At 35.5% G+C, this 27407-nt stretch overlaps 1 protein-coding gene across 1 annotated transcript in view; it reads right to left on the reverse strand.

The window, feature by feature from the left end:
* Positions 1-5126: 5126 nt before the first annotated feature.
* MSH3 (mutS homolog 3) overlaps positions 5127-27407 on the reverse strand; it is a 125837-nt gene continuing 103556 nt past the window's right edge. The window contains exons 21-24 of the mRNA XM_004678432.2: positions 16772-16958; positions 13579-13708; positions 8490-8658; positions 5127-5996 (exon numbers count right to left, since the gene is read on the reverse strand). Coding sequence (XP_004678489.1) covers positions 5888-5996; positions 8490-8658; positions 13579-13708; positions 16772-16958 — 595 coding nt within the window. The 3' untranslated portion in view covers positions 5127-5887. The remainder of the gene's footprint in view (positions 5997-8489; positions 8659-13578; positions 13709-16771; positions 16959-27407) is intronic.

Below are 27407 nucleotides of genomic sequence, written 5' to 3' on the forward strand. Positions count from 1 at the left end.
CTTTAAGTGGGGTAACTACATAATTTACTATCCAAAGCAGGACATTTTTGAATGAATGAGGCTTTTAACAAATATGCCAAGAAAACAGATGTAGATCAACTATACTGACTGCTCTCAGTAAATTGGTGTTAATCCTCACCTTCTCATTTTCTCCAGGTATATTTTCACATTACAGCTTTCAAAGATAAAAGTGGACAAAGATGACTTTCTCTACGCATGCTGCTCTTATCAAGAAGGAAACATTTCCCTGACTTTTTCCATATATTCTTCAATTTACTTGTTCAGACCAGGTGTCATATTCATCCTTACACTAATCACCTTTAAGGAGGAACCAAGTTGTTATAACTGGCTTAGATGAAAAAAACTACTAGTTAAATGTATTGATCTAGGAGTTGGGGTTTTGTTATCAAGAAAAGAACAGGAACTTGTTTTAATTTGGCCATAAGGAAAGTCTTTCTAGATGCAGAAAGGACTTGTAAACTATCTTCCTAACACCTTTTCTTTATAAAATCTAGAATTGGAAGGAATAGTGACCATGTTTCTCAGAACCAGATTCTTTAACTACTTCATCAGGGTCACCCAGGATTTCAAGTTAAAAAATAGCTTTTGCATCCCTCCCTGGTGGCGCAGCGGGTTAAGCACAGCACTAAGAAGCTAAAGCCATTTCCGCATGAGTTCAATTCCCGCCTGCCCCCGGAGGTGACCACATGGCGTGGCAGACCTCTCCTGACCCGCCCACTGCTCCCCTTAGCAGTGTACTTCCTAGATTTGTCTGTTCTGCTCCCTGCTCTGTCTATGGTGAAGCCTCTCACCGCCCCTGAGCCTCTGGCCTGTATCCCAGTTCTATATGCACAAATAAATAAATTAAAAAAAAAATAGCTTTTGCTCTGGAATTTATGCTCAATTTTTCTGTGAACTTCAAATCTTGCTCTAAAAATAAGGTCTATCTTTTACAAATTGAATCTAGACATAGACCTTACAACCCTCAAAAAAAAAAATCAAAATGGATCATACATCTAAGTGTAATATGCAAAACTGTAACTTCTAAATGATAACAGAGAAAATCTAGATAATCTTGGATATGGTGATGACTTTTTAGATATAACAGCAAAGGCACAATCCATGAATGAAACAGTTGATAAGTTAGATTTCATTAAAATGCAAAACTTCTGCTTTGTGAAAGACACATTTGAGAATGAGAACACAAACTACAGACTGGGAGAAAATAACTGCAAAATGGTATAATGATAAAGGACTGTTATCCAAAATAAAGACAACTTAAAATTCAATAATAGAAAATGATCACCCAGATTGGAAAAGTGGATAAAGATCTGAACCTCACCAGAAGATATACAAAAGGTAAATAAGCATGAAAAGTTGTTTAGTGTCATGTCATTAAAGAACTACAAATTAAAACAAGATACCTCTACACACATACTGGAATAACCAAAATCCAAAATATTGACACCAGCAAATGAGAGCAACATGAACTGTTACTCATTGTTGGTAGGAATGCAAAGTGGCACAGCCACTTTGAAAGAATTTGAGAGTTTTTTTCAAAACTAAACAATCTTTCACTGTAAGACCCATCATGTTCCTCTATGAAAAGACATAAATTGAAAACTATGTCTACACAAAACCTTGTTAATAGTAGCTGTTTATAGTCACTTTATTTACAACTGCCCAAACTTGGAAGTAAAATGGCCATCTGTAGATGACTGGATAAACTGGTAGATCCAGACAATGGAATATTATTCAATGCTAAGAAATAGTGAGCTATCAAACCATAAAGTCATAAAGAAACATAAGTGCTTTAACTGTGAAATAATCCTATCTAAAGAGGCTATTTACTGTATGCTTTAAATAGTGTGACATTCTGGAAAAGACAGAACTATGAAGATTGCAAAAAATCAGTGGTTACTGGGGTTAAAGGAGAGGAAGGATGAACAAGTAGAGCACAGAGGATCTTTAGGGCTGCAAAACTAGCCAGCATGATACTGTAGTAGTGGGTACATTATTAACACTTGTTCAAACACACCCAATGAACAATATCACAAATGAACCCTAAAATAAGAGTCTTGAGTGACAATGATGGATAATTCCCTGGTGAGGGAATGTTGATATTAGGTGAGACTGAACATACGCAGGAAGGGGTATATTGGAACTTTCATATAACCCCTGTACTTTCTGCTCAACTTTTTTTTTGAATGCAAAACTGCTCTAATAAATAAAGTTTATTTGAAAAAATTAAAGTTTCCTGGGCTTCACAACAGACCAACTGAGTCAGAAAGCATCTTGGAAGAGGGTGTGATCTAAAGAAAATGATTTTTTTGGCCCTCCCTGGTGACACAAGGGGTTGAGTCACAATGCTATGAAGCTATCATCAGCCACTGCAGCATGATTTCAATCCCCGGCCAGGGAGCTAACCTGCGTGGCACAGCAGACCTCTCCTGTCTTGCCTGCTGCTACCCTCAGCAGCTTATTTCAGTAGATAGCCTGTTTTGTTCCCCACTCTGTCTCTGGGAGATCCTCTCACCTCTGGCCTTCACCTCAGAACTTGTATGGCTACATAAATCTTTTTTTAAAGAAGAATGACTTTTAGACCATTTCTTTGGAGTCAAGATCATTCATTTAGAAAGTTGAGAAAGAGGGAGAGAAAACAGTTAAGTGTAGATGAGGTTAGAAATTAAAACTCACTAAGGAACTCTTTGTATCAGCCTCAGAGATTGGAGTTAGGCAGAGCTATAGCAGATCTAAGTTAAAAATTCCTAAAATGATTCTGATGGAACGAAGTCCCTAATTTGGTAAGGGAGCTTTAGGGAAGTGAGATTTTTTTTTTAAAGATTTATTTATTTATGCATAGAGAACTGGGGTACAGGCCAAAGGTGCAGGGACGGTGACAGGATTCACCAGAGACAGAGTGGGGAGTAGAACAGGCCGACTGCTGAGGGGAGCAGCAGGAGGGTCAGGAGAGGTCTGCCACACCATGTGGTCACCTCCGGAGCGGGTGGGGACTGAACTCATGCTGAAGTGGCCTTAGCTTCTTAGTGCTGTGCTTTAACCTGCTGCACCACCAGGGAGGGCCAGAGATTTTTTTTTTAAAGGTGAAAAAGAAACACAGCATTCTCATGTAGAAATACTAACGTCAAATATTGGATGACTTCATTCATATGTGGATTATAGAGAAATAAATATAAAGGAACTGAAAAAACTGAACCAAAACACTCCTAGAAATGTGACTGCAGAATTGAGGATACTAGAAGGGGATAGAGGGTGGGAAAAGGAAAATAATGGGAAGGAGGCCCAGTAGCCTAAGATAAAGCATACTACAGGTGCTTTATAGTGGGTGTGGTAATATACATCTGAGGGGGTGTGAACCTGTTCCCCTAAATCATGCAGTGTTGTAAACCAATGTTACTGCAATAAAGGGAAAAAGAGAAATATGTCAATGTGAAGAAACAAAAAGATACAGTTAAAGGTAATGGAGGATTTGAGAAGAAAGGAAAAAAATAATTAAAAGTTCTTCCTCTAGAGCTTAGTAATTCATGTTATGTTTCATGAAGTCTTGTAGGTGCATATTCCCCACCATAATTTCATGGAAACAAGACAGATATTATCTTTGGGGATTTAGATTCCAAATTAGATTAGGCAGTAAAGCTCCAATATGCAAATGCCACAACATATAACATTAACAGGCAAAAACAATTGGCAGATATTTGGGGTAAAATCAGTTCATTCAACAGGTAAGGGGAAATAGATTTTTAATGATGACATTCAAAATCAATCATGTCAGTAAATATGCTCATGAAATAGTACCTTTAAGTGGGGTAACTACATAATTTACTGTCCAAAGCAGGACATTTTTGAATGAATGAGGCTTTTAACAAATATGCCAAGAAAACAGATGTAGACCACAGCCTGTTGCAGGCAAACCAGAACAGATAACCCCCAATGATAATATGCTGGACATTAACAAACCTAACAACAATCACACATACTAACTACAAGAATCCAAAGAGGATTTGAGGATCTTAATTACAAAGTTAGAAACCATAGATTGATTTATTCAAGTTCTTTTCTCTCTCCATTCATTGCCTTGGTGTGGAACATCAAGTAGCACTGTTATAATTACATAGTACAGCAGTAATGAATATTGATCTTGGAACTTAGTGAAGGTCAATATTAATTTGTAGACCACATTGGATTCAATCTATTCTTTACTCTGGATTCATGCAGTGGGCAGTGTTACATCAGTCCCATTACCACTACTACCATGGCAACAGGTTCAAATTTGGACAAGCTGTTGGAAGTTTTTTATTTTTTTCCTGTTTTAAACTATAGTATGCCTCTATACAGAAATTACAACCTTAGTGGTGTCTTGATTCTGGTTTCTAGAGATACATATTTTTTCTATTTCAATAAAGAATTATGGGGCCTAGGGAGGTATCAACAGTATGCTATATTGTTTTCTAAGTGACAAGTTTATGAAAAGCAGAGGAGAAACGGACCAAATGATCATGATTTCAAGGAAAAATATTGTCTAATCATTTGTAATCTTTGAGATCAGCAGTTCACAAACCTGAAAGCACATGAGAATTATCTGGGGAGGCCAATTTAAAAAAAAATCCTACCATATAAAAAAGTTCATGAATATTTACAGCAGAACTGTTCGCAATAGCCCCAAATCAGAAACAATAAAAATGTACATCAGCTGATAAATGATTGTTATCTATGTTAATTTTCATCAGTAAAAACACAGAGCTTCAGACCATGAATGAACCTTTCAAACAGTATGAGAAGTATGAAGGAAGTCAGATATACAAGAACACATATTGTATGATTTCTTTCATATGAATTGCTCCAAACAGGGCCCTCCCTGTGGCGCAGCAGGTTAAAGCACTGCACTAGGAAGCTTAAGCCACTTCTACATGAATTTGATTCCCGCCCGCCCCGGAGGAGATCCACATGGCGTGGCAGACCTCTCCTGACCCACCCGCTGCTCCCCTCAGCAGGTACTTTATCAATCTGCCTGTTCTGCTCCCCACTCTGTCCCTGGTGAATCCTCTCACCCTCCGCATCTCTGGCCTGTACCCCAGTTCTGTATGAATAAATAAATAAATCTTTAAAAAAAAAAAATGAACTGCTCCAAACAACTTTAGCTCCCTCATCAACCTAAAAAATAACAATAGCCAGATAGCTGAAAATAAGTTATCTCAAGAAGTTAAAACTACCATTAGATAGTAATATTTAGGTAAATTAAATAGAAAAATCATAATTTGTAACAAGCATTCGTTAAGTGTTTATTGCTTGAATGACAAATAATTTCATCCAACAACATACGGCTTAAAACTGACAATATTTAACTTTTCAAATTTCATATGATCATATTCCTTCTGTGGCCTGGTGTCTAAAAGTCCCATAATCCTATTTCCTACCAAAAATTCTTATCATAGTTAATAAACCGGTAGCATTATAAAATCATTTTCATTCAAATGAAAAGGTTATATATATCCCTGTTAGATACTTCACCAGTAACAACAAATAAAAATATGAATTAAATTTTTATATCATTCTGAAAGTTTGTAAATTATTATCTACCACTTTAGGCTTTCTTTAGAAGGTTTTAATTTTATGTGACTCTTACCATCCATGAAATTTTGTAATTATGTAACAGAAGTCTTAATATTCAAATGTTTATACTTTTCAGTCTGGATATCAGGAACTTGAAACAGACTTTCTACAGAAAAGCCTGGTTCCAACTGGAATAATCCTGGTCATGTTTTTATGTTCAGGCCACATAATGGTGGGTGGTTACTTGAAGGCTATTTTGTATGGCTAGTGATTTTAATTCTTCATTTTCTGTTCAGAAATGTTGTCTTCATTTTAATCAGAAAGAGAAGTCTGTAATTTCTTCCATTTGAAACTCTTCTGTCTGTTTCTGTAGGTCTTTTGCATCATTTATCATCCATAACTCTCTAAAACACTTTAGTCTGTTCCTGAAGAAAAAAGAAAATACCATTTATTTTATTTTATAGATAAAATTTTGGGACAGCTCATTGAAAACAATGAAAAGTCTATGATGTTAGAATACCAGGCGGGGTGTTGTGGTTAAGAAGCTATGTCAGCATTAGCCCTGTGGTGACAGGAGTTTTAGTGCTACTGTGATAATCAAGAATCAAGGGACCCAAGCTGTTGTTATCAGCATTACTGTCAGCAGGAAAGGGGAAAATACAGCTTCTGACCCCTTCTGACTGACTCATCTTCCAGGATGAAAAGTAAAATGGATTTAATAAAATAAAGTAAGCTAATGAAAAAGGAAAACACCAACATAATACAGACCTATTTTCTTCTGCAAAAAAGCACCCCAGTTAACTGTTCAGGATCTAGAGCCAGACTGAGTTCCAAATACTGCTCTACCACTAATTAGCTATATGACCCTGGTTTCTTGGTCAGTTTCTAACCCTTACTTGGCCTCACTTTTCCCAACTATAACACTGCAATAACAATAGAACTTATTTCACAAAGTTGTCATAAGGATTCAATTAATGTATGTGAAGCAGTAGGTATAGTAACTGATGCAGTGTCTAGGCTACTGCAAACGACTAAACAGATGCTTCTATACTCAGTAAGCAATCAATAAATTTCAGCTACTAGAAACCAAGTGAATGCAGAAGACTGGTTTCTTTGATCTGGCCAGTAGAAGTGATGTGATAAACACATTTAGTAAAAATGTAAAATAATGAATATTGTATCCTGATAAGTTGTCAGGTTTCATCCTAATTAAATCTCTGACTACTATTCTCTGTCTTATCAAAATAACTTTTTAGATTTCAAAAAGTGACATATTATTGCTTGCTTGATAGGTCATATAACACTAAGTGTAAACATTATATTTTATTGTAATTTTGCATATATATTTTTGTTCTAGTTTCTTTAGGGTAAAGAAAGACTGATACAGGCGAGAAAATAACAAAAATAAAGAACAACCATATACCAGAGACATTTTGCGGGGGTAGAATGTGGAATGGGATCGAAAGGGGGGGGGATGGGGAGGGGGAAAGGGAAATGCACAGGATTATGGTGATGGCACACGGGTGACTTGGTGATGGGAAACCCGCGGGGATTACAATTGAGATGGAAAAAAAATGTACAAAATGATGTAAAAATAAACTTTTGTAAAATAATAAAAAAAAGACAACAAAAGGGGATTTAAGTTTCTCTTTGAACTTTCCAAAGAACAAAGAGTGAAGCTTATTTTTAAACTCTTATAGTTTTATCTAGAAAAATTTTATATTATCTTGTAACAGTAATTAGACATAATCTGTTGCTGAGTACATAATCTGCTCCAAGAAAATGTTAACAAAGTAAGCTACACACCATTTGTAGTACTCTAGCACTTTGGATTTGGTCAAACACTATGTACTCCTATAAGGTGTGAACTGGAAGACAGAACCACAAGAAGGAAGTAGAGAAGTGAAATGGTTGCACAACAGGACTGCAGTATACAGGCTGACAATGGTTTCTTTAGTATGAGCTACTAATATTTCAATACCCAAATTTAGTAATGATTTCTAGAACTCAAATACACTTGTACAGTATGGTAGCCAGTCAGTACTTCTCTTTGACCAACAATCTGTTTGTTCCTTCATGGTTATACAGACCAGCAGGTAGAGCGGGAAGGGAAGCGCTCATATCACTAATAGTATATAAATTAAAGTTATCAATAATATATAAATAAAATATTAATGCATATGTTAAGATAAATATTATTACATAAACTATATATTATGTAAATTATAAAATACAAATATATGGAAAACATAGGCTGTAATTTATTAGTTGTTAATATGATAGGTTTTCCTAGGAAGATCTTCTTTCCAAAGTGTATCTCAGATTTATATAGATTAGTTTATACTAACTACATATTTGCTGTATAAAAGATGGCATTCTAGGCAACAGAGAAAAACCAGTTTAAAGTGAAGGATTTGCTAAAATCCACAAAATGAGTGACTTAGGGAGACTGATGATAGTTACATTAATATATAGTGCTGTTGTATTCATTCCTGTCTTGGATGAATTCTTAGTTTCTGAATGTAATCATTAAGTATCTCCAAGGTGACATGTGAGTAAAAGAAGAACTCTAAAGGTTTTAAATACTTAAGTTTTTTTAAGCATTTATTTGTATAACTAAAGGTTTTAAATAATGAGTATGTTCATGCACATTAAAAAGTTAACTTAAATCGGTAGAAAGTTATCTAAAAACCAATCTTTAGCAATTTGATAAAGATTTGACTAGGGAAAGTGGACAGTATGCACATGAGTTTTGCCAAGAGCTGTTTCCACTTTAACTGTAATTAAAAGTTTCAGAATAGTTGAGGAGATGCTTTTATTAAATATAGACACAATGTTCGTTTACAGAACAATCTTCTTCCTTAGACAACTTCAGAGGATTTATTATAAATCAAAAAATGCAGTGCAGTCATTCTGACCTTTTCATATTTACTAATGCTTCCAGTTCTTTGGACTTTCTAGTGGCTTTCTTTAAAACTTCTCCAGGAACATCTGCTAATTTTGCCACATTTAATCCGTAACTCCTTGCTGCAATCCCTCTGGTTATTTGATAGAGAAAAGTGACAAAATCAGGGACTTCTTCTCCACCTACAATGTGAAATTAAAAAAAAGATAAAATCACATTTGAAAAAGCTAAAGGATTCAAGAAAATATGTAAGTTTTTTTACCTTTACTCTAATAAAATTAACTTAGAAAAACAAATCCATTAGTTCTAATTAGTAACCCACATTAGTTTCTTTTACCAATTTTTCAAATCTAGAAAGAGGGTAAATACAATTGTGAATATACCTTTGCAGTTAGACTCTCTTTCAGTTCACCTACGTGGTTTTTAACAAGGATTCCTTGCGAGCTAAGACACAGTTTTATGCTGCTTTCTGAAAAATTTGAATTGATCTTCTATCTCGAAAACCAAGTGATCAACCATCCAGACTTCAAGTTGTCTTTGACTTATAAAGGTTTGAGATAAATTAAAACTTTGGATTTTAATTTCTACTTAAATATTGTAAATATGTCCTAATACTGGTTCTCAACCCCCAAAATATGTATTTCAAATGTGTTCAAATGGTAACATTATTTCAAAAAGATACATGTTTTAAAATCTGGAATGTTTCAGTACCAAAAATAATAAAGAAAAATGAGAAGAGGGTGGGTTCTTTATGGGAAAAAACAATGAGATGCCATGTCATGCTCTCTGTTCCTTTGGCTTTGCAACTGGGTAAAGCTCTTATTCCTGTTCCCCACCCAGAACCACATATCAAAAACTAGAAAAGACTGGGGTCGTGTCCTCAGTAAAAGATATTCAACTTTTTAAAGTAATACTCCTGGTAGTGCGTTAAATAATAACTGTTTTGTTTTGTGGTGTTTTTTTAAATTACAATTTTTTGTTGTATGGTGGTTTGCAGCAACATGTGTGGTTGGCTTGCACCTCTTTGGTTCCGTGTTACCAGGCCTTGCCTGTTGCCAGGGCGCCTGTGGTCCTCCACCATAGTTTGCTGGGGCCCCATGCCCTTTGCTCTCCATTCTCTTCCCTCTCTGGTGATCTCAATTCTACGGTTGTTTTTGGGGGATTGTTTTGATTTGGTTTAATCTGTCCCTGTTTTGTTTCTTTATATTCCACATCAGTGAGATCAGTTATTTAAACAGTAACTTCTTAAAATGTGTATCCATGAGTGATAAATATCAGGTTTATTAAATATCATGGTGAACTTAGATTAACAGTTGAGATTTTAAAGTGGATGATGTTCAGTCTGTCCAAATCCTACTCAGGAATGGAATGAAGCTGTTAGGAAAGTTGTCAGCCTACAACCCTTTTCTGTATGCCTTTTTGGGAAATGTCTCAGCTGAGAGGTGCTTCACCTAAGGTCTGCCCACATGCAGTGACTGATTACACTGGGTATTAGCAGGCAGTCTCTAAGATGGACACCAAGATGTCTCCCTCTAGGTGCTCATACCCAAAAAAGATCCTGGGGATGTCATTCCCTCCCTTGGAGTGTGGGGTGGACCCAGTGACTTGCTTTTAATGAATAGTATCTGGCAAAAATGAAGGAATGCCAGTTCTGAGTTTAGGTTACAAAGGATTGGCCTCTGTCTTGAATACTCTTGCTTGCTCTCTGAGAAGCCGGTTGCCATGTTGGGGGCTGCCCTATAGAGAGGCCCACATGGACAGAAACTGATGTCTCCCACCAAAGTCAGCAAGGGCCTGGAGGCCTGCCAACAGCATATGAATGAGCTTGAAAGCAGTTTCTGGAGCTTGCCAACAGCCTGCAAAGTGGACTGTTCCAGTCAAGCCTTGAATTGACTGTTGAATAATCAATACTTTATCACCTGTGAGAGATTTTGATGTAAAAGCTAACTAAGCTGCCCCTGGATTCCTGACTCTTAGGAATTATGAGATAATAAAAGTTTATTGCTTTAAACTGCTATGTGTTAGCCTATTATTATGCAACACAAGATAATAAAGAATATAAAGATCTGGCTTCCTCACCTCTAGCCGAGGTAACTCTGAAAGACCAGCTTGATCTCAAAGATCTCTGTAGGGTTGATGGAAGCCCCATCCTATAACACAGTCTAATGCCAACCCAGTGCTGCCGTTAGGCAGTGATCAGGGGAGCACTCCTTAATAAACACTAGCATGCAAATTTCAGATCTGCTTTCCAGTGAACTCAGTCTGCCACCCATATACATACAATGAATTAAAAGCTTTTAAAGAATGTGGATATGGTGAAGTAGAAATAATATACTATAATGCTGCATAGTCTAAAGTACCTCAGAATTATGTTCTTCTTATTAAATTCAATATAATTGCATTGTGTTGCAAAAATGAGCCATATTTGCAATGATTCCTGAGACCCTAATATACTACTTTAAGTTTATTAAGAGCCTTTTCCTGTGCATTATTCCACTGGATAATATGTATGCTTTATTTTTGATTAGGTAAAAAATCCCAAGATTAAACACAACAGAGTAAAAGGATAATGGAAATTTCCTTAACCTCTTCAAAGAAGTCAGCAATAAACAAGTAATATCTTTTTAAGGGTGAGTGCCAAAAAGTGGGAGGTAAAAAGAAAGCTGACACATTGGAATACACAAACAAAACTTAACACTACAAAGCACTGCTTACACCTTTTGTCACCAAAACAAAAACCAAAACCTTAAACAATCACTAAAAACTGATGAGAAAGTAGGTGGGATTATGTCAGGAAAGATGTATGTAGAAATCAGTGTCTGCTCACCAGGATAATTTTTTGTTACTCTTTGATGCTCACAAGACCAAAAGTAACAAGCAGTAGAAAACAAAATGCTTCTCACCTTTAAAAGAGAAAAATCATCTTCATCATTTCAACTTGATTATTTCTAACAGATTTTTCTACCTCCAGTCTCTCCTTTATAATCTAACCTCCATACCACTTTTTCTAAAACAAAGATTCTTTCTGTCCATTCATTATATATGCACCCACCTATCCTATGCCGATCAAATACTGTCTGAAGTCACTTTCAGGAATGATTCAACAAAAATGTAAAGGTGGAGAAGGCCAGGTGACCTGTGTAAGATTTTACAGGCAGGAATAGACTAAAATAAGTTTCTTCTTGCTGGTCCAGTGCCTTATCTATCAAACTAATAGATTAGCACAGTATCTTGGGAGATACCCTAAGTGCCTTTGGAGCATTTTACTGATGACCTGGTAATGACTTCTGAATGTCACCCAAGTGAGGGCAGAGTAGAGAGTAAAGGAGAAGAGGACCCACTGGCTTAGTGGAGGATTATGAGGAAGTGTGCTTTGATAATGGGTGTGGTGTGGTGACATACATCTGACTAAGTGTGAACCTATACTTCTACATCATATAGTATTGTAAACCAGAACCTCAATTAAAAAAAAACATGTAATTTTTAAAAAAAGGGCATTTTACAAAGCCATGGGAGGCAATAAAGTATACAAAGATTTAGCTATAGACTAAACTAAAACTAAAAAAAATAAAAACAAGGCATTCAAGAACACAGAGAAACTTAGAAAATGCATAGTCTTCATACCTGACACGTAAGTAAGCAATACTTACTGGCAATAATGGTGAACATGGTGAACATGAAGAATACCCATGACACAGAAAAATGCACAATAAACTGTGCTGGGAGGACAGAGGAAGGAAGGCTGAAAACTCCCCTCTAACACAGAAGTTAATACCGTGTCAAGATGCAAAGAGGTAGAAAACAGGCATATCATTGTGAAATGTGGAATAGATGAAAGGCTGAAAGTTGTTGCCGTGGGGACTGGGCCAGGGAGGGGACATGGAGAGGAGGGAAGGCGCAAATGACGGCTGCCTATTAGCATGAGCCTTCCAGCCTCATTTAATTTGGAATTTATGTTCATGCATAACAATTTAAATCAATGAAGTAAAATGCCAAAACACTTGAGCCATGAGGTCTTGGATTAGTTCACAAATGCGTACCACTGAACCTTCCCTGTTTGTGAGCTCTACTTTGTTTACCTCGCTGAGTTTAGCATCTCTTGCCACTCTGAATGAATGCACACTGATGGCTGTAAAACTACTGCCAAAGAGAATTTATGGGATGTTCTTCAACACTGCATGGTGGTGAAAAACAAGAATTGCCTAACATTACATTTAACTTAGGTTTGGTGCTTTGTTAAGTTTGGGCCAGTTGCCTGATTTCATTTTCAGATCCATCCTTGCTACCTTTCCAAACTAACATTTGGACTCTGTAGTTCTTGGATAATGAACTTTCCAATGTAGCATACCAAATGCATAAACTATTACTGGTCCACAAATTAGTAGCTTCAAAAAAAATTACTACTGAACAGAAAAAAAAAAACGATAATCTATGACTTTACTTGAATTTATCTCAACTGGCCAATAGCATTTCTTTCATGAACTGTCTTATTTCTATGACATTAGTAGTAACTGGGAAGGCTAGAAAAAGTACTGTAGTTCCTGAGGTAGTGTTAGAATAGAGGAGAACCTGCAAGCAGAGGACATGGATTCTAGTCCCCATTTAGGTGGCCAACATGAGCAAGTCACTTAATCTGTCTGAGATCCAGATTACTAGTCAAATTAACCTAAACATATATACAGTATCATTTATGGCTCTTAGTAAGTACTTAATGTTAAGTGTTATTTGGGAAATCTACTAGGTTGACTAATAATACTCTGTAGTTGACTTTTTTCCTGAGGGCATTTTTTTCTGAGATGGGCATTTATTTCTGAGATAAATCTAGACGAAAATCTAAGTATACTCCCCACCCTAGCCTGATTCTACCTTTTTCTTATGAAAGATGAAATGAGCAATACTATAAAGGAAGGGCTCGTGTATGGCAAGGATACATACAAACTACATTTATCCAGACCTAGAAAATACCAATTTGGACAAATGTCATTTACAATGCATTTAGTTTTTATCATCACTAAGAAATAATTTCATGTTCTTATACACTTCCAGGTATCAAAGAAGAAAACCAACATTTCAGTTGCACATACTATAGGAAAATTTCATACCTGGATTATTTTTGCTTTCATCCTCATTGACCAGGAATCCCATGTGGTAATTCCCTACCTGCTGTGAATAACTTTTCTCTAATTCACAAACTGGAGGATAATGGGTGACAAACAGAGTTAAGGATTTCACCTAAAGCAATGAGACATGTAAAAAATGTTATTTTAATTTTAATTATTATTCTCCAATTTTGTTTTGAAAATTTCAAACTTGCAAGTACAATGCATATGCTTTTTATCTAGACAATAAATTATAATATTTTGCTGTATCTTCTTTTATAAGAATGGTGTGCACTTACTTGTGAATAAACACGCACACACATTTTCTCTGAACCTCTTGAGAACTGTAGACATCATGACATTGCATGCTTACATACTTATAATTCTACCTTCTAAGAACAAAAACATTCTCCTATATAACCAGAATAAAATGATTACACTTAAGAAATCTGCCACTGACATGTTTTCACTATTTAAAATATATAATTGATAAATATCCTTTAATCTAGAAACATTCCCCAGTTTTACTTTTTTTAATAACCTTAATATTTTAAAATTATCCAGTAGAGTTGTTTTACATAATGTCCCTCAATTCGGATTTGGCTGATTCTTTCTTACTGATCAGATCCGGATTAAATATTATTGTCAGGAATATTACTTTTTAAAATAGTGTTAATTTGGCAAGAACACCTATATATAGGTAATATACTTTCTAGTACATCATATCAGGAGACCTATGATCCAATGTGGCCCATTACAGGCTGGATTTGATCATTTGGCCTAAGTGGAAACCCACCATATTTCTTTTTGTATTAAATAAAAAACTTGTGAGGTAACACTTAGACTGTGTGAATATTCTTCCTCCAACAAGCTTTCATCCAAAGGTTTCACGATTGCTGATTATCATCAGCTAATCAATTATATGGAATATTAAATTGACTTAAAAAATTCTCTTTATAATTACTAGTTGGAATTCCGTTAAGTACAACTTTCTCTTCTCCCACCATTTTAAAACTTTTTTGCTTTCAGTATGGATTTATGAATTATTTAATAAGTGTCAATTTAAAGCATCAATTTAAATAATCATGTATTCTGTAAGTCCCTATCTTGAGGAAAACTAACAAATCTTGGTCTAAAACTTAATAAAAGAGAGTAACTATTAATAAATCAATGGACTCAGATTTTGATTCATTTTATTAAAAGTTAAAATATATATCTTCTCTCATATAACATTTACAAATAATCTTATTAAGTCAGGATTTCTTGGACAAGTTGCTATTAAAAGCTGCCCTACAGGGTCTTTGGATCAGGTGTGTCCAAGGTGATCCTTCCCAGAACTGGCAGGCATTTATTTGCAGCCAGAAGAACTAAGGGTTTGGGTTACAACACTGCTCTTACCTCAAGGCTATTTTAAACTTGCAGCAGCAATACATAGCCTCCCCACTCCTCTCTGATCTTTCTCTGCACCCTGCACTCCAATGATGTCAAAAGACACAAAAGAAATTAAGATTTTCATCCATAAAGAGGCTAGGGACTCTTGCTCTGGAAGAATACTCTTCAATTACGTGCCTCTAAGGTAAATTTTATCTAACACACATTCTTCGTTAACATGTAAATATCCAAAAACTGCTACAGAAGCAATAAATTCAATTCCATCATAATTTATTTATAGACCCTTAAATTAACCTCTGAAATACTGCTAGACTGCTTTGGTAGTGAGCTCCAACATGGTCCTTCACCTGCCCCCCTCCTAGTGTATGCTATTGAGGAGGCTCTTCCCACTGTTGTTGAGGGCTGGCCTTGTGTAGTCAAGAGAGAATGATGGCAATAACTATGTGTGTGACTTCTGAGGTTAGATCTTAAAATACATTTCTTTTTCTATGCCAGCCTTTCTGAAGCTTCCTTGGGGGAAGCCAGCTACCACTCTGTCAGGATACTCAAGTGGCCCCATAGCAAGACCCTCTGAAAAAGGAACCTGAGAGCCCAGGTCAACTACCAGCACTGATTTGTCAGCTGTGTGAGTGAGCCAGGGAAGAGAACCCTATAGCCCTAGCTGACAATTTGCTTTAACTTCAGAGAAATCTTGAGCCAAAACCATCTTGCTAAGCTGCTTCCAAATTCCTCATTTCCAGGAACTTTCAAGGGAAAAAAATTATTATTGTTGTTTTAAATGTCACTAAGCTTTGGGTGACTTGTTACACAGTCACAGCAGCAAATACACTGCTAGAGAGTACAGACAATGAAATCAAAGTTAAAGGTACAAACTCAGTTCTGGCGTAATTTGTTCATGAAGGTTCTCAAACTTGAAATATGTTTTGGAAGCAGTGATAAGACTTGATCAAACCTGTGATATGTCATTTTTTATAAGAATTAAAGGAATTTCTAACTCGAGAGTGTGCCCTGAGGCTTTGGTGGAAGGCCAGTGAATCATGTGCACATGCTGAGGTGTGAAGCTGTATGCCCCACATTACACTTTGGAAAAAACATGACAAGTTAATAAAATACTGATAGGGAAAAAAAATTCTAGTTAAAGAAAAGTTAAAAGTATTTGAAATTGAAGACACGTCATTAGTAACTATGCAATCTCACTAAATATTTCAACCAAAAAGTAAGAGCTACAAAAGCTTCAAGGAAAAAGGATTTTATTTTTGCAATAAAAGTAAGTTTGATGGAGCTAAAGTTGGAAAGTTTGACACAAATAAAATTTCACATTGAGAATGTCACCCGAAAAAAAAAAAAAAAGGTACGAACTAAAGGAAACAGAGAAAACATAATCAAAAAGGTATGAGATCAAAGGTCTTATGTTGAGATCTTACAGGATACTGAATAAAGTTTTGCACAGGGCAAAAATTATACTATCTCCTTAGTTATTTTCTCAAGGACTAGGCTCTTGACTTAAGTGTTTTGACTGGGGTAATCAGCGGATTTCTGGGAAGAAATACTGCCAGGGAGGCCTTTCTCCTACTGACCAGGTTTAGTTTGATTTGGCAAAAGGAAGGAAGACACATGAAAGAATTACAAACAAATTTAGGGTCCCTATAATTTGAGTTCTATGGGCAGCATTCCAATGGTTAGTTGCAGGAGTAGGGTCAAATATAATAATTAAAGGTAATCTTGATGTTTGGAAACTTAGGTCAAGAAAACAATCTGTACAGGATGTGCCACTCATGCACAAAAAAGTGTGCCAGATACTTACATCTCGAATAAAATGCTCCAGTGTAGCATAAGCAATGGCGATCCCATCATGGGTACTTGTTCCTCTTCCCAGCTCATCCAAGATAACTAAGGACTGTGACGTTGCTTTTCTTATTATTTCTGCTGTGTCAGTCAGTTCTTCCATAAATGTACTCTGTCCTTTATATATGTTATCTGCAGCACCCATCCTACAAATAAGATGAAGACACCTTAATTTTCCTCTGAATTTTATTATCAGGAAATCAGGCACTGTTTCATAAACAATAAATCTAAAGGATCCCTAAGAATGAGTTTGCTTTGAGTCAGTAATAGCTGAAATTAAGCAAAAGGAAAGATAGGAAGGACGTTAAGAGTGAGTGCCTAACATCGAACTGTAAAAGCATTTCCTTGTAGAAGCATTCTGGACAGCATCTAAAGTATTTCTTTATTGGACAAAGTTTCTGAAAGTAGGACAATATCTGCTCCTGCCTTTTATTGACCAAAGTTTGGTCCTCAAAGGAGAAACATGTACTCCTATGTTTAACATCCATGATGCTGGGATAGAGTGCAACTAAAGAGCTTGTTCTAATGTTTCTTTAAGATTCCACACTGAATTTATAAGTTAAATATTGAAAGAACTTAATTTACTTAAGATAATACTTTTTTACTAGAATTACATATATTTACTATACTCAGACACCAACACAGGTTTCCAACATGGATTTCATGGAATACAGGGAATACAGCTCTTAGTGATACCAAAAAAATGAGTCCAAAAGATATAAGGGTTTCTTTCTTGTAAGATCTCCTTAGTCTTTAATATTCTACATTGTGCATTTCTTAGAGAAGGAACTCGCACACCACATTTCTCTAACTCCTTTAACCAGATTCCTTACCACTTTGTGGGCTACAAAACACATTTGGGAAAAAGGAGTGTTTAGCATAAAGAATCTGGGAAAAAGTAAAAGTAATAATTAAGCAGCATTCAAAGTTATGCTGTTACTAGCAAAACCTAGATTTTAGGTTTTCAAACCCCTTTAGCCAGCGCTTTGAGTGCTACTAACTACAATAATTTATATGTATACCTTTTATTTCTGGGAAAACTCAAGGTGAAATCTCTGGCTCTGGAGCTCTAGGAATGCAGTGCTCTCCCCAACAGATCAGCAGAGCCTTATGAGACCTGCTCAAGTAATCAATCAGGACATTTAAAAATTGTAATAAGCGGCCCTCCCTGGTGGCGCAGCGGGTTAAAGCACAGCACTGAGAATCTGAAGCCACTTTCCGCATGAGTTCAATTCCCGCCTGCCACCTGCCCCGGAGGAGACCACATGGCGAGCCAGACCTCTCCTGACCCGCCCGCTGCTCCCCTCAGCAGTGTACTTCGTCAATCTGCCTGTTCTGCTCCCCACTCTGTCTCTGGTGAAGCCTCTCACCGTCCCTGAGCCTCTGGCCTGTACCCCAGTTCTGTATGAATAAATAAATAAATCTTTAAAAAAAATTGTAATAAGCTGCACTCATGATGAAGTTGACATGATTTTACTCCAAGTGCATTTTATCTATTTAAACTGAAGCACTTCTATTCATTTAAAATCAAGAACTATGAAACAATTTCTAAAAAGTTACTAAGGAGAATCCTGGTTACATTTTTCAAAGTTTAAATACTGTTATTTTCAATGTTTACTAATACTTCTTCCTAGCACATAGCAAGAAGGTACAACTTTCCTTTTTCTGAAACCACTCTGAATGATTCAATCATAATATTTGAGCTCCATTCAGTATTGTCTGCTTTTATTCCTGACAAGTTATGAGCTTAAAAAAATAACAAATCTTTTAACTGATTATAAAATTGGTAAGACAAATACTTGGTGGGAGGTATCTCTGACTCTCAAAAATTAGAATAACAACCACTGGAGAAAATTTTAATATACTAAAGAATTATAGTTAAGTGCTTTCTAGAAACAGTACAGTAACAGTGATCCTACTGGAATCAGGAATTGTGGGATATTCTAGAAGATATTTTTTAGACAGACACATAAACATAAAATGGTAGGATGTTAACTACTTGGTTATTTGAAAGGAAAAAAAGCTATAAAGATGTGTCCCTAATCAAATCATATTCCAAAATAAACTTACATGGATTTAAGAGTTAAACTTAAAAATAGGAACCATAAATACTCCAAACAGTAATGGTGAAATTTAATCACCACATATGGATGGTTGGTCTTGCATACTTGGCACTAAAACATGTACAATAAAAACCACATAAGACAAAGCTAAAAAGCAAATCACACACTGAGAAAAATATTTTAACTCATGACACAGGATTAATAAACTCTTACAAAGAAAGAGAAAATGGTGAACATTCAATAGAAAGGCAAAAGACAAAGTCAATTCTCACATACAATAAAAGGTCCCCAAAAATCCTAACAGGAATGAAATGATTTTTATATGTAATATATACATATATAGTATGTATGTATATAAACATACACACACACATATATAAACAAATATTAAAAAGAATGTTAACATTTACCATTGTCAAGAGAATGGGGAAAAGGTATTCTTATATGAGAATGAGAATTGTTTAAACTTCCCAAAGACAATTTGTCAACGTGTATCAGGTACCTTTCATGACACATAAATTTATTCTAGAAATTAACAATGAAAATTATTAGAGATTTATGGAAAAACCAAATACCTAAAAATTAAAAAAGCAGTAACAAATAATGGAAATGTATGTAACCAATAAAACAGGGCAGTTAGAACGTGTGACATGGGAAAACTGTCATAACAGAACAGACTTTATGTAAAAATACCTGGTCACCTGAGTGACCCAAGCCCAAAATCATTATGTTAAGTGAGTGGGGAGAGGATTCAGTCAGGAGAAGAGAGACCCAACACCTGAGGAAGCTCAGGCCAGGAAATGTAATAAACAAAGTTGGGCTCTAATCAGATATACAAGCAACTTCCAGAATTAAAGAAAAATGGAGGATAGTTAAAGAAAGTTGACTACATGAAAAAGAAGTACTAAGAACAACTAACAAATTAACTATACAGAGGAAATGGGCAAAAATACAATTGAACACAATTAAATCAAACAAAACCCCAACTTGGTATCCTCAGTAAGATTAAGAAATTGCAGATTCAAAATAAGAACTACCAAAAAAGGACTACAGCTGGAGAACAAAAATCTGGGAAATTAAAAATAAGATGACTGAAAAAATTCACCATACAGGCAAGATTCAAATTAGATACTAGGAAGGATCAGGTTTTAAAATCTAAAAGACAAATTCAAAGAAATCTCTGAGCACACCTAATAGATCAAAAAAGTAAAATAGCAATAATTTTAACACGGGGAGGCCAGCACTGAGGTTTATAGTCCACCTCATAGGAAGTGCAAAGGAGAGAAACAACAAAGACAATGATAAAATAGAACACTACAACACTTAAATAAGACATAAAGGTTCACAAAACACCAAGGAAAATAAAAATTGCTGCCCCCTAGAAACATTCTGGTGAAATTTTAAAAACAAGAATTTTTTTTAAGAACCCCAAACTTCAGAGAGAGCATCATCAATAACAAAGAGAAAGCAAAGCATACTCCTATCAGACTTTTTATTTAAACAGTGAATGCAAGACTGAATGATTAACAGGACAAAATCCTCAGTTTAAAAATCTGTAAGTTTATAATCATCTAAGCTTTCAAACTCCATATGATGATAAAATAAAGCTATTTTATTATACTTTAAATTAAAGAACAGAAAAATTTGCTATCATGAATTCTACATGAACAAACTAATCAAAGACAAGTAAATGTTAGCAGGAGTGAACAAATCTAGAAAGAAAGGAGAACAGTTTTTAGACTGAGAAGCTGAGACAATTCCTCCATGCACAACAAATCATCTTAAAGATTATATACTTTCAAAGTTCTCAAGTGAATGTGTAGGTGAGAAAACACATAAATCATAGTAATGTAATGTAAATTCTGACTATTGGGTTCTTTTCATTTTTAAGCTACCTTATGAAAAAGAACAAGAGATATTATAGCAGTATAAATTTTGAGACATTAGACATGTAAAAGGAAAACAGTTTTAAAAATTAGAAGGGCTTGGTGCTAGTGGTACTTGGAGGGTTGTAGGGCGATGACAAAGGACTTTCAGTTTCAATTTTCAGCCCGAGTTTCTTTCAATCATGACAGACCTTGCTTGTGTCATTTTCATTTCTTTTTAAATATTATGTAATTATTGTAGAAAAAATATAGAAGGCTGTCAACAGGTTTAGAGTAATCTTGTCTGGGTACAGGGATAAGTGATGTTTTTCCTCTCCTAAGCACCTAATAAAACATCTGGCACCACAACGGAGACTGATGAATGGACATTAAATGAAAACAAAATGAGAAAAAAAAGTCTTTTCCTCTTAACTCCAGTTGATTAAAACTTAAACTGTTAAAAAATCATGGTAAAACTGCTAACATGACTTTACACTGCTTAAGTATTTATTGCTACTATCACTGAGGTATCTCTAGGAGTCAGTTCAAAAAAATATAGATATAATAATAGATTTATCTATAAACAAGCAAATAATTTAGCTTAGTTTAATGTCAAAGCAGCAAATCACATTTTATGCCACTGAGATGACCACAATGGCTGCATCTTAGGTCATTAGAGATGCTTATGTTCTTCTTTGGGGTCAAGACCTTGAATGAACTTTATTATATATCTATTTTCTTGGCATTAAAAAAGATAGTTGTCACATTAGGAAAGGAGAATCTAGTCTGTAAAATGGAGTTAAAACTTTTAAAAGTTGGCCCTCCCTGGTGGTGAAATGGATCAAAGTGCAGCACTAGGAAGTCACAGCTACTTCGCATGAACTGGATCCCCAGGCTGGAGGTGATCCAAGTGGTGCAGCAGATCTCTCCTGTCTCACCTGCTGCTCCCCTCAGCATCAAGTGGCCTGTTGAGCAATTTGCCTGTTCTGCTCCCCATTCTGTCTCTGATAAATCCTCTCACTGTCCTTGCACCTCTGGCCGGTACCCTAGTTCTGTATGCATAAATAAATAAATAAATCTATTTTAAAAACTTAAAAAGTTATGCTATTTATAAATTATGTCATTTAGCTAAACCCAGTACTGAAAAAGCAGTAACTTGAGTGAAGGAACCAGCAAACTCTCTAGTCCTGGCTCCTGACAACTTGCCAAGTAACTTTTCTATGTGGTCTTAGCTTCCTTAGCTGTAAAATGGTGAGGGTAGAATAGGAAATTTCTAATCACTATCCTTTTCAAATGCCAAGATCTTTGTAAATGTATTAGTTTATATTGCCACTAATGTAGCTAACTTGACAGGACCTCAAGTGCACCTGTCCACCCTGGCTAATGTTGTGCATGGGTGAGCACACTCCCCAGTAAGGCCAACAAACAAGTCAGCAGAGCACAGTGCTCTCTGTGCTGCAAATAGCTGCAGTCCACTACTTTGTTTCAAATAGAAGCTACAAGAAGCTCCCCCCAGGCCCGGTACAAACATGCACCCCAATCCCTGAGTCAGGGACATTTCCTGTTTTTCCCTGCAGTACAGACCCTATATATACCCATGAGCGGTCCTAATAAACAGACTACTGACTCCAGACCCCAGGCTCCTGCTTCATTCTCTTAGTGGCTCTAAGTCTCCTATGTTGGGGCAAACGTAGCAGTCAGCGCACCCCTCGGTGGGTTAGCGACACACTAACATAACAAAAAGCACATTAAATTATATTTCAAACCCTGGAAATCTTGAACAAATTTAAGTTAGTTGAAAACTTAACTTCCATTAGTTTTCTTTACAGTGCCTGAAGCTCTAATGGGATCATACACGAGCATTACTGGTTCCTATGTGCTGATCTCAGTACTTTACATAATTTCTCATTTACTCCACTATCCCCATTTACAGATGAGGCTTAGTGCTTAAAAGGCTAGCCTATCATAGAGTCAAGACTCAAATCTAGTCAATCTGAAACCAGTCCTACACTCTAATCAACCTGCCTTCTCAGCAAAAGACTGAAAAGTATCTGTGGTGGACATACACTAAAACAACCCCAGTGACTTCTGCATTCTGGTATTCAGTCTCTTGTATGATCCCATCCCCCTTGAGTATGGGACCTATGACTTCCTTGTATCCAGTAATATATGGGCAAAAGTAATAGGCTATTTCTCCCAAGAGTATACAATGTTAAATAAGAACACGTCTTGCTAGCAGACTGGCACTTAAGATGTTCTCACAAGCTGGCTTAGAAAAAACACATGTGAGGTGACCATGTGAAAAGGATCTGTGAGTGGTTTCTTGTAGCAGAGAGTGGCCCCTACTTTGCAGTCAGCAAGAAGCTAAGGAACTCTGTCCCACAACCACAAGGTAATTAGTTCTACCAACAGTCTGAATGAGCTTGGAAGCAGATCCAGCCACATTTCAGCCTCCAGATAAGAATCTGGCTCTGGCCAATACCTTATTGCAGTCGTGCACAGGATCCAAGCCATTCCTGGACTTGTAAACCTCAAATACTTTGAGATAATAAATATCTTATTCCCTGTAGCTGATAAATTTATGATAATTTATCACACAAATTATTTGAGTATCTTTGCTCTATAAATGAGAATTTAGTATTTTGATTCTTCTTGCTCCTTTAATCTCCAATATCCACTGCCTAATACTCTCATTTCTTCTCCTGCCAACTAATACTGACATGACAGCTACTTTTAGTAACTATGTAATTTTGGGAATACAAATTCATATCTCTATACACACACATGTTTCATTCACCCTCCACCAAAGCTGATATAGCTTCCCTCCTTTCTTCTTCTCACACATCCTCATCCCCTCTGACAACCAGTATATTTTTCAGAATTTAAGAACTACTTTTGTTATGTGTTGTCATCTTATATTCTTTTATATTCTACAAGTGAATGAAAGCAAACTACCTTTCACTTCATAAATTATTCTACATAGCAGAATGACCTCAATATCCAGTTTATTTTGATGCAAAAGGCATTATTTCATCTTTTTAATAGCTGAGTAGTATTTCATTGTCAAATACTCTTTTAGTCCTGCTGATATTCCCCTACTTTGTTATTTTGTTTGAGCTATTTCAGTAACCTAACTTTCTGTCTTAATTTTCTCTATTTTTCACCTTTTAAGTAAAGTCATAAAATTGAGTAATCTTGATACCTATCTTTAAAATGGCATGGGTATTCCTCAAAAAATTGAAAATAAAACCATACGATCCAGAAATCTTACATCTGGGTAATAACCCACCCCAAAAAAGAGAAATCAGTACTGTTAAGTGTTATCTACTCTCTGTTGTTCATTGCAGCACTATTTAAAATAGCTAAGATATGATAACAATTTAGTGCCCATTGATGGGTAAAGTGATTTAACACAATGTCTATACATTCAGTGAAATAGTACTCAGTATTTAAAAAGAAATTCTGCCATTTACAACAATACAAACTTGACAATTTAAGCTAAATAAAATGTCATTCACAAAAGGACAAATACACGACTCCACTTATACAAAGTACCTAAAACAGACAAACTATAGAGTTGAATGATGATTGCCAAGGACTAAGAGGTGGCAAAATAGGAAGTAACTAAACAATGGGCATAAAGTTTTAATATGCAAGGTGAATAAATTCTAGAAATGTACTGCAAAAGATTATACCTATAGTCAACAATATGTACTACCCTGAAAAAGTTAAGAAAGTAGATCTCTTGTAATCTTGTATTCTCTTGTATTCTTGTAAAAATAAAATTTTAAACATTTTAAAATTTATATTAACAAAAAGAAAATAGTATGTCTCAAATTGGGCAACAACTCTAAACAGTATCAGTTAATAGTTAATTCTGTATGTAATGAGTTTTAAAGTGCATGCTCTTTGTTTTCTCAATATAACTACTGAATTTCATAATTGACAATGATTGCATAAATGTTCACATTGATTTAATATAAGAGGCAAGAGAAAATAATGGTTAAGTGTAAACTGGAACAAAATGGGTTGGGATGTTCAAATCCCAGACAAGACACCTGTAAAGTAGTAATAATAGTGTCTACTCTCCTTTTTACAGTAGTCATAAAGAATAAATAAACTGCTATTTACAATACTTTAGCTTTTTAATGCCTGGGAAATAAAATCCAAAATTACTAGTTTGGTGTATTTTGGCCTTAAATCTCTTCTTCTGCACTGCAGATCAATGGCCTTGTATGACAACTTATCACTGTCACTGATGACATATGCCACATACTTAAAAAATTAGTAGCTTTATTAAGCTAAAATTCATATTATCCTAAACTTTTAAATTATATAATTCAAAGGTTTTTTAGTATATTCAGAGTTGATACCACACCATTATCCCTCTGTGCTTTTCCTCATTCCATTAGCCTGGAATATTCTATTCTCTTTAGTCTGTAGACTGAAAGCCTTGTTTTCCTTAAGCTACTTCTGTGTAACTGTCCCTGAACCTCCCACGCAGATCTGACCTAAAGATATTTTGCACTGCCTTTTTAGTATAAGTAAGTGTTCTTTGAGAATAGACACGCCGATTTACCTTCATATTCACTTCAAATGCTAAGCAGAGTGTCTTGTTCATAAGATGTTCAGTACATCCTGAATGCGATGGCTGAATCATGTTCAACTGCTGAAATGATTTGGTTCCAGGGTGTAATACAATTTATCCAACACAAGTGACTCAATTTTGTAAATATCTGACTTAAATTTTTTTTTTTTTAATGAAATGAACTATCATTTCTGGGGAAAATTGTAAGGATAGAAGGACTTATTCTATGTTTCCCTTTGTACTTCCATATAGTTAGGGCTACCTTGCATACTGTTGCTAAGTTTATGCTAAAAAGTATAAAATATAGTTTTAAGAACAGAAAAGCCTAATTTTGTGACATCAAAATTCATATTTTATAGTTTCATTGATATGTGACAATTAAAAACTGATACAATCTCATTAATATTCTCTTATATATTACAATTAAAAACACTGTGATTTTAAAATTCCAGTTTTTATTTTTTACAATAATCTACTTAAATAAAAATTTTTTCCTATGCTAATTATTACTGGTTGAGTCAAATTCGGGCTAGTGAAGTATAATTTTTTAAAGATGTATTTATTTATGTTTACAGAACTGGGATACAAGCCAGAGGTGTTGGGGAGGTGAGAAGGTTCACCAGAGACAGAGTGGGGAACAGATGCACTGAAATACACTGCTGAGGGGAGCAGCTGGCAGGTCAGGAAAAGTCTGCCACACCACGTGGGTCAGCTCCCTGGCCTACGGGGGTCCAAACTTGCTCTGTAGTAGCTTCAGAGAGCTTCATAGTGATGCGTTTTAAACTACTGTGACACCAGGGAGAGCCCCAAAGTATTAAAATGCTTTTGTCTTTTTGCTATTCAAACTGCTCTAGTTAATGTTGTCAAGGCCTTCTTAACTGACAAAATCAACAGACCCTCCACTTCCCAATTCAGATTTTGTCACTGGTGACCACCAATTCAACCTTTTCTATAGAATTGTCTGAAGTAGATGAACTTCAGACACCAAGACACCAACTCCAGACACACAGAGCTACTCTCCTTTCCCTGTTTATTCCTTCTCCTTTCTTCTGTTGATTTTAGCTGTTGAATCCTTTGTTCAAAAGATTTTCGTTAAAAAATTTTACAAGGAAATTTAACTCTGCAGATTGAGGGAGTATTGATTTAGTCAGATAGCCTTTCCCCATCCAAATGGGGCTCTATGGAACAATTTGAACATTACTGCACTAGGATCCAACACGTTTTCTGTCACAATTTCATCTTACTGTGGTAACTGACGATAAAGTACCAACTGTTGCCCAGCAAAGATGCTGGCTCAACTATCATTGAGGCTACAAGGGAAATATGAATGTAAACATGAGAACTGCTTAATAATAAAAATGCTTTGTGTCGATTTTTTTTAAATCTACAATTTATTTTTCTAACAAATACCCGCAAAATAATGACTTCATACGTTTCTGATGGGCACAGAATTTTTCCATTAAAAAACTTTTTTCTTTTTATCTTGGTCTCAACTGAATAATACCTTATAATACAATTAGCAACCTGACTTTATTTTGTGTTTTCATCCTTATTTTCCTTTGATCCAATGTATTTAAATGTTGTGATACTCTCCCATTAACCTATGACATGAAATATACCTAGCAAACTGCCTGTGAGGTTTGGGAGCAAGGCAAGATATAAGCCAACAAAAAGATTATACTTTATTACAGAAAATGATTACAAAATGTTTCAAGAGTAACAAACTAGAGATTTAAAAAAATTGTAGAACACAAGCTGTTACTATAAAATGTAGTTAAAAAAAGGAAAATGCATTCTTTATGTTTCATCTTAGTTTGCTCTGAGTAGACAGGTTGTCATATATGATTAGGAAGAAAAAAAGAATCACTCAGATATTTTTAGGAGTGGTAATTGACTAATCTTTCTAATCCCCGCTATTCCATCCTTGCCTATGACCCTTATACAGGTCAATGAAACTTAATAAAACATTTGTGGAGATTAAAAAAATAAAAAGGTTTTTCAGTCAGTTTCTAAAATCAAGAACATTTTCACCAGCATTTGAACAAGAGTTTGTTTTATGAGATCTTGCTATTCTGAGGT

This window comes from Condylura cristata, unplaced genomic scaffold (assembly GCF_000260355.1).
Source record: "Condylura cristata isolate star-nosed mole 26May11 unplaced genomic scaffold, ConCri1.0 scaffold00007, whole genome shotgun sequence".
Classification (NCBI taxonomy): Eukaryota; Metazoa; Chordata; class Mammalia; order Eulipotyphla; family Talpidae; genus Condylura; species Condylura cristata.